Raw genomic sequence first — 8,831 nt, 5'->3', positions numbered from 1 at the left:
TATATAATTATTAAAATCACAATTTATTTATGTAGTTATTTATTTGATCAAAATTATAATTATTGGATTATTGGTACGTAATTGTCCATTGCAAAAATATTTGTCACAAAATAAATATTTTAATAATGATTATTAAACATTGTTATTTAATTATTTAAATTGCATATATATATATATATGTATATATGCATATATTTGTAGATATTTTTCTTAAAATGATAATAATTATTGTTATTTAATTCTCAATTGCAGAAATATTTATTATAAAATTTGTTATTAAAGTTGTTGTTGTTATTATTACTTAAATAATTATTTAAATTGTGGATTTATGTAGACTTTTCAGAGTTGCATATGGAGTAGATCTGGCTACCAATTCGTCACCTCTTCAGTTTATTTAATTAAACACACAACAGGTTAGTTTGCTTATCTTTTCGGCATCTTGTATCTCACGATCACTAATTCTGTCGGAGAGACTTGTTCTCGTAATGAAGGTTCCAGGCTTTGATCACCTTTGCACAAAAACACATTTAGTCGACCCAAACCTTTATTCCTAAATTGGTTCATGCATTATTAAAATGCAGGACTATTTTGTGAAACCGCTGAATAATTCATGTCATCGCAGGCTTCTCTAGATCTGTGTGGCCAGAAAAAAAAGAGAGTGCATTTTTCATATCATTTTGACTATACCCCATGAACCCTGCACAGCAGATGATCGATAAGACCAAACACAGCAAACAAGAGCTAAACCACATGAAAGACATGCTGCTGTTACATGCTGTGACTCTGTTGCCTCAGTCCATACCTGAAAACAGAGCTAGATGTTAGTTGGAGTTTGGACAGTGGCCCTTTTGTTGGCTTTTCCAGCTTCAGGAAGCTTGTTCCTCGGTTCCTCAAGGCATAATTGCTGGGGAGGGTCGTTAGATATCAAGGAGGTCTAGTATGCTTGGAGAAAGTGATCCATTAGATGTAGTTCCAACATCTACCAGCAGGGTAGAGAGCTAACAGCCAAACCTACAGGTGAAATCACTCACACCCTTACACACCTGAAACAATCAGTTCAGACAGACAGGCATGGCTCAGTGATCTCCAATGTTCTCCACGTCCTCCACAATCTCTCGCTTTCCTACTCCCCAATCATGGAGAACGCAACCATATACCTCCAGGAAGGTGAGTGTTGGCTTCTGGTTGATGCTGAGCAACTGAAAACCCCAGTCTCTTGTTACAGCTTCTTTGTCCAGTGGTGAATCAAACACCACGAGCGTTGCTGGGATATCTGCAGTCCGAAGTTGTTTGTTTCACGCTAGTTTCTGTTGTTACATGAGCTTTTATGTCTTGTCTTCTTTCCACCCATGTAAAACTCACCACTAATGATAATGCTGTGAAGTTGGTCACTGCCCAGTGTTGCTTGGCCAGCGTTCAGCTATTTTATGCTGCTGCTGCAGTTGGCAGTGCAAAAACGAGAGAAGAACGTAGACTTCACGTTTTCAGATTTGTATCAACTGAGAAATGTGGCTTGGAAACCCATTTCCTTCTGAGACCAGATTACCTTGGGATTTTTGAATGATTTTGGTGTCATCTGTTTTGTGGGAGTATTTTGACAGCAGTTATTAGTGCCCAAATGCATCTAGATTTGGTTGTAAACATGCAAATTGATTTAGCGTTTATCTGTTGGGAGTCCAGTCTCACCTTGTCCCTTTCTCAAACGACTTACCTTTGATCTCGACAGATATTAATACAAGGCTCAGCAATCGGCGTTAGAAGTCCCGCTAACCAGGGAACAGTCTTGCAAAGATTTTCCCAAGGAATCGAGTCACATCAAAAGTGCCTTTTCAAAGAAATGCAAATCGCGTGTGTGCAAAAAGACAATGTGCTGGAGAATCCGCTGGTCTCAAACCACGCACGGTATCACTTCTGCGGCTTAATTAGCAACAATTCATTGCAGTGACTCAGACTTGAAGGGATTCTGTTGTGAGCAACGCTTCCCCAGGGAGCGGTCATTTTAAGAAGGGGAAATTGTCCTGTCAGGCCTGTGCGAGACTTAGGAAGTTCATTGTTTTGTTAAAGCCTCTAAAGTGTAGCATTTGCCGTGTGAGAACGGAAATGCATGGATGTTGTGTTCGAATTGTTTAGTTGCATACAAAATCTGTGAATTGACCATTTATGTTTGTATGTGCTGGAAGGAAACATGCACAGGGAGTAGTTTCAGAAACCTTTTTATGGCTTGCCTCTTTGATGAGAAAATGGGTCAGTACGATTGGTTTCCTCAATGTCTTGAATTGAAACCTTTTGAAGTCTGCATGTAGCATGAATGTCTAACATGTTTCATGTACTCTTAAAAAAATAAAGGTTCCAAATGTATTTTGCACAACCGAAGAACCTTTTCTCTAATGGAAACATTCCATGGATGTTGAAGGTTCCTCATTGAACTATAGATGCCAATAAAGAACCGTTATTTGTAGGGATGCATCGATCCAATACTCCGTATCGGTATCGGCTCCGATACTGGCATTTTCTGCTGGATCAGGTATCGGTCTCCAAATCCGATATTGTGCGTATATTATTCTGTGTTATTGTTAGGCCTCACGAATGCACAAAAACATTATAAAGCACCATAAAGTCCAAGTGTTCTGAAGCCGTTCCATAGTTTAATGTGAGGTGCAGATGAATATTTAAGTCGTTAAATTCAAGTTGACATAAACTCTTCTCTCCGCTGCAGCTGTCTGTCATCCTCCATTCAGCGTTCACACTGCGGGTCACAGTCGGTTACGACAGTCAAAACAATGAAACTCTCTTCAAGAGCGCACAGTAACTGAAATTTAAAACTGTTAAAAGAAAAGGCTCAAACTATCGCACATTCAATAAACTACGCATCAATATCTCTTTCCTTTGTGCTTTGAACTTCTCTATGCATAGCGCTGCACGCTGTGACTTCGTGTTGCTTCAAGCGCATCATTCTGCGCATGGGATGCGTATAAGTGCTTTGTGCCGCTCTGTATTGGAGCTTTTTGTATTATAATACTTTTGCGCAATGAAAGCTTATTTATAGCGTTTCTTGTTCTGTCCTATGATAGGACAGAAAAAAGTAAGGCTATAAATAATCTAATGCATAGCACAGTAATTAGGGCTGGGACAATAAATCGATGCATTGCGAATCGAGAAATGATTCTGCATCGATTCTGAGATTTCCGAAGGCATCGCGATTCTCTCTTGAATCGATTCTGAGGTTAGTTTTTAACAGCAGATGGCACTGCGTGCTTTAGAAATAGCCGTATTCTGCTTGCTTCCAGTTCCTTACACACGCACCATTTGAACCTAAAATAATCATTCATAAAGTTCGAAAAGGTTGAAGCGAATTACAAGGATGTTCACAGTAGGCTGTGTTTACGTTAATCTCGCATCATAAAAGCATAAAAGCCGATGTGCAAGTACATTTAACCACTTACATTACTCATTACACAAGCGCTCTTCTTCGTGAGCATTTGTTAGTTAAAAACTAAGCTCACAATCGATTCGAGAGAGAATCACGATGCATTCCGATAATCTCAGAATTGATCCACGAATCGCGATGCATCGATTTATTGTCCCAGCCCTAACAGTAATGGAGGCAGCAACATATGATATATGGGACTCCTATTTGTCATATGTTGCTGCCTTCATTACTGTGCTATACATTTAAAAGAAATGTCTTTTCATTTTATAGTTTATATTTATAAATAAATACATTTACTTGTTTTCATTAATGTATTTTACAACCGTACAAAGAGCAATGTGTAACATTTTACCAGATTTAGTCCTACACTTATTCACTTTTATTTGTTCCACACTAAATAATGTTATTTCACTAAATGTTTAGATTTTATCAAATTGTGCACTCATGATTTTTCTAGAATAACTTTTGCTGCTAAATTATCCACTAACCTAGTTCATAGTATTTTTCTCATAGATTGATATATTTTTTTTCCATGTTATTTTTTTTATTAAAAGGAAGTTGTCTATATTTAGTAGATTGTGTTTAACATACAAAAGAGTGACGATCAGGTCAACACACACACAAAAAAAACTGTGCTCGGATCGGAATTTGCCGATACTCAGAGTTGTCTGGATCGGATCAGATTGGATCGGATCTGAAAAAATGGTATCGTTGCTTCTAGGGTTGCACGATAAATCGAAAGGAAATCGAAATCACAATTAGGCAGAAGCTGCGATTGTCATGCGTATCTTTCAGTGAAGCACGGTTCTGTGATCAGCAGTAAATCTCTATCCGAAGGCCAGAGGGCGCTCTCGCGCTGAAACTCCAAATACACCTCGCCGAAGAAACCCAGGAAATCTCTATAGCGGTTGCTGAATAAATAGAAGATTTAAATGCTTTTATTGATTCAACGTGACTAATAAACACACGACTAAGGCAATATATGGTTTATCTGAGTTCTTATTGTTATAATTTTCATTATTAAGTATATCTATAATGCAATGCTAATCGACATAGCCTTTATCACTGCTTAAATATTATGAAATATGTTGCGTGCCTTATTCTGTGTAAGAAGCCACATCATCTCACAGAATGATTTATTTCAAACACTCAGCTGATGTTTTGAAGTGAGTTTGGAGTAAAAACATGTTATTAAATGTGGTATTTTCACGTGCTTTCAGATGGAACAGCATTTACTTCACAGAGCCGTAGTTCACTGAGAAGCTACGCAAACAGCTGTCATTATCGCGAACGATTTCTTCGATTTCATAATCGTACGATTATGTAGTCTGCAATTTTTTTTTATTATTTTTTTTTGCATAGCTTGTCAGAGAACTACGGCTCTGTGTATTAAATGCCGCTCCATCTGAAAGCGGGTGATGGAGATTTACTACTAATCACAGAACCGGCTTTACTAACAAGATGTGCATGACAAGCGCATTCGATTAATCATGCAGCCCTAGTTGCATCCCTAGTTATTTGTATGAGTGTAAGCTAGGGTGGCCACATGTGCCGTTCATACAGGACACGTCCTGGCCAGGATTTTTATATTGCCTAAAACATCCAAAGTAATTTGACCAATAACATGCAGGTATTGTATATAATCGACCAATCGTGGCGTGTGAGAAGGTGAGAACAATCAAAGCGATGCAAATACGCGCACGTGTTTGTTCATTCGTTCGACTTGAAGCGTCGCTGCGCACCGATCATTGAATGACGCCAAAGTACTGCGCGAGTGATTCGAAAGCATAAGGAGCCGTCTGCTCTGCTCTCTATAGCTCTCGTGAATGTCATACAATGATCTATCTGCACAGTGCAAACAGCCAAAACCTGGATATTTTAGGCAATATAGAAATCCTGGCAAGGACGCGTCCCGTAAAAATGGCCCGTATGGTCACCCTAGTGTAAGCCTGGTTTGTGTTCCTCTCATTAGATTGTGTTTGATTTCAAGAGTCAATATTTAGCATGTTTTGACTTCAACGTGGGAGTCATCTACGCTTTCCGTATACGCTTCCAGGCGAGACACTCAAGATAAACATCTGTTGTCCCAATTTGGATGCGTGACTGTTGTTTGAAAATGTTGAACCGCAGCTCCGCTTTAAGTTTTTCATGTTCATAAAACTCATTTTGAATGGCTGCCTTTGTTTGTGTGTCATCCGTAGATATCATGGACGCGTTCAGCACGAAGAGCCTGGCCCTGCAGGCCCAGAAGAAGCTCATGAGCAAGATGGCGACCAAGACGGTGGCCAACCTCTTCATAGACGACACCAGCAGCGAGGTACTGGACGAGCTGTACCGGGTGACCAAAGAGTACACGCGCAACCGCAAGGAGGCCCAGAAGATCATCAAGAACCTCATTAAGATGGTGGTCAAGTTGGGCGTCCTCTACCGCAACGGCCAGTTCAACAACGAGGAGCTTGCGCTGGTTGAGCGCTTCCGGAAGAAGGTACACACGCTGGCGATGACAGCCGTCAGCTTCTACCAGATCGACTTCACCTTCGACCGCCGCGTCATGAGCAACCTGCTCAACGATTGCCGCGAACTGCTGCACCAGGCCATCAACAGGCACCTGACGGCGAAATCTCATGGCCGTATCAACCACGTCTTCAATCATTTCTCCGATTGCGAGTTCCTTGCGGCGCTGTACGGACCTTCGGAAGTGTACCGTGGCCACTTGCAGAAGATCTGTGAAGGAGTCAACAAGATGCTGGATGACGGCAATCTTTGACCACGACCTGTCTTGTTTTATGGAAATGCTAAATTTATTTGAACAATTTCTTTGTGTGTTTTAAATGGAGCTTAAGCTCGGAATATCTCGTGCCTTATTTGTGCATTGGACACTAAATCATCTGTCTTGAATGTACGTTTGTCCTTCCAATGGAACGTCTTTCTTCTTGACTCCTGTATTTTTAGAAATGGGGGTTAGAGGTGGTTTACAGCACAAACCTAATGTGACCCAATACAAATCTGGCTCTTGTTCGTCCAAAGGTAATTTTAGAGAGCAGTTTGTTTAAGATCCACCATCAGAGGAAATGAAGGACCATTTGCAAACCTTTTTGATGCTGAGAGGGTATTTCAAGCACTGCAAATACGAAATGCACTGGGGGATATGTATGAAAGGTTTCATCTCTAATTTTAGGAAATGAGCCTGCAGCATCACCCTCTCGCTTCCCGAAAATAGACACGTTCAATCCGCAACCCAAAAGGACTGTTTTTGGACATGTCTCTTGTGATTCATCTTCAGGTTGATGCTAAACTATTTGTAAACGATCACCCCTGTGATTTCTAAACTTGGTCATAAAGCGGTTTACGTTCATCTTATGCTTGTTTTTCCACTCCATATCGCCCCCTGCTGATGGGAGGTCTTAACTGCGATGCAATTTCTTATCAAGGAATGAAGAATGTGCTAGAATGTCACTGTACTACCTTTCGGCGTGTTTATTTACTGTTTTAATGAAGGTTTTATATGTGTAAATACACGACTGAGCCGTTATTTCCCTGATACGTCATTTCTGATTGTTTTTGACTTATGTGAACAAAGAATTCAACAACTTAAAGTCTCAATGTCCCATTTCTGCCATCAGTTTGTTTTAGCTCCAGCGGTTTTGACAGATTATTTTGTCTATTGTACTGGGTGTATACAAGTTCAGATCTTACTACATCACCTCTGGGATGTCGGTTACCACAAAAACATTGCACAAGCTCCCAAAAAATGTGCATACAGAAATGCTTTTAGTAGAAGTCTGAGGCAACTGTGTACTTGTCCCATAGACTTACATTGTATGTGCAAATCTGCCCACATGTTTTATGTTTGTACGTGTACCTGATTTTAACCTAGAATATTCCAAACTTGTGTCTTTTTTACAAGTTGACATACTGAAAGAATCACAAAGTTTGAGGCCTATATAAGGCTCTTACTGAACAGTTTAATGTTTCCTCCTGGCCTCAAAAACTTTATTTTCCTGTATCTATGCACTTATTATTATTAATATTGTTGTTAGTTTTTTATTTTTTAAGTAAATAGCAGAGGGTTGTTTGAATTTATCTTGTCACTAGTTTTTTTTTTTTTTTTAGGTAAAGCTCCAGCTTGCAAATAAAGTATCAACAATTTCAAGGGAAAAAAGTGAAACTCTTGAGTAACTTTGACAGCGGTGAAAGCCATACCTCCTGATTATCCGAAAACCTCTCAGGGTTCAGTCTCGAATGCCTCTTACATGTGATGTTTTGGGCTAATTTAAACTGGTAAAGGACCGGATACCTTATTTTGCTTTGTGTAGATATCATCTGAGCATTAAGACTATCTTTCACATTACAACATGTTTTTAACTAGAATGTTAAAGGCTATTTTTGTTAATCACAAACGAGTCTTGTTAATGTACGTTGTTTTCTTTGTTTTCTAAAAATGATGTATATAAATGCAGTATTTGTGTGTGTGTCTATATATAAATGTCATTCTTAAGAGGCAAGTGTTCCGTTTTTTTTTATGAGAAATGCAGAACAATCTAGTGAAAGAGTCCAAGCAGTATTAGCATGTTTGTCCTGGATTACAGTATGCTAATCTCTAGGCATGCTAGATTGTTTTTTCCAGAAAACCTTTTTTTTTGTTTCCCTTACATGAATAGTGAGATTGCAGAATACATGTTTAACATTAACATAATACAGCATCTCCAACCCATTTGTTCTATAATATGACACATTTTGGAGTGAAATAATATTCAGGGGAAAAAAGTTTTATTGATTGGATTGTGAAAAGTGGGTGTTAACAGAAGGGACTTGCTCTGTACGACAGGTGGTTGGATGAATGTTTTAGTGATGGAAGCCAAAAAAGACAACCATTTCAGAGTTATTACATTTAAATTAAAGATTACAAAGGCTAGTATGTTTTTTTTTTTTTCTTTTGGAATAGCATACATGGATGAATCTTTCCCAATAAGACCAGGAACAAGTATTAAGAAAGTTTTAGTTGATTTAACTTTCACTAAAACGAATTCTGAATAGATTGATAGTTTTATGCTAAGAAATATATACCCGGTGTAGACTTAAACCTGAATACACACCAACTCATGGGCACTCGTGTCACCGTGGGGACCTAAATTCAGGCCCCCATGAGGATACAAGCTTATAAATCATACAGAATAAGTTTTTTTGAGAATGCAAAAATGCGCAAAGTTTTTTTTGTAAGGGGTAGGTTTAGGTGTAGGGTGATAGAAAATACGGTTTGTACAGTATAAAAATCATTACGCCTATGGAATGTCCGCACGATTCATAAAAATAAACCTGTGTGTGAGTGTGTGTGTGTATATATGAATGAAGTCCAGTTAAACCCCGATTGTCCTCATAATCCAGGGTTAGTAACGTGTGT

General features: G+C 38.9%; 1 protein-coding gene across 2 annotated transcripts in view; it reads left to right on the top strand.

Moving 5' to 3' along the window:
* Nucleotides 1-7,480, top strand: part of tnfaip8l1 (tumor necrosis factor, alpha-induced protein 8-like 1) — a 9,596-nt gene extending 2,116 nt beyond the window's left edge. Inside the window, exons 1-2 of one of the 2 annotated variants that reach the window (XM_016505025.1) lie at nucleotides 813-1,167; nucleotides 5,632-7,480. In XM_016505025.1, the coding sequence (XP_016360511.1) occupies nucleotides 1,137-1,167; nucleotides 5,632-6,197 (597 nt within the window). In that variant the 5' untranslated portion in view covers nucleotides 813-1,136 and the 3' untranslated portion in view covers nucleotides 6,198-7,480. Of the gene's footprint in view, nucleotides 1-812; nucleotides 1,168-5,631 lie in introns of those variants that run through there. The other variant, XM_016505027.1, reaches the window with a different exon arrangement.
* Nucleotides 7,481-8,831: the final 1,351 nt, after the last annotated feature.

This window comes from Sinocyclocheilus anshuiensis, unplaced genomic scaffold (genome assembly GCF_001515605.1).
Source record: "Sinocyclocheilus anshuiensis isolate Anshui unplaced genomic scaffold, SAMN03320099.WGS_v1.1 scaffold802, whole genome shotgun sequence".
Taxonomy (NCBI): domain Eukaryota; kingdom Metazoa; phylum Chordata; class Actinopteri; order Cypriniformes; family Cyprinidae; genus Sinocyclocheilus; species Sinocyclocheilus anshuiensis.
This window is presented reverse-complemented; position numbering and strand designations above follow the sequence as displayed.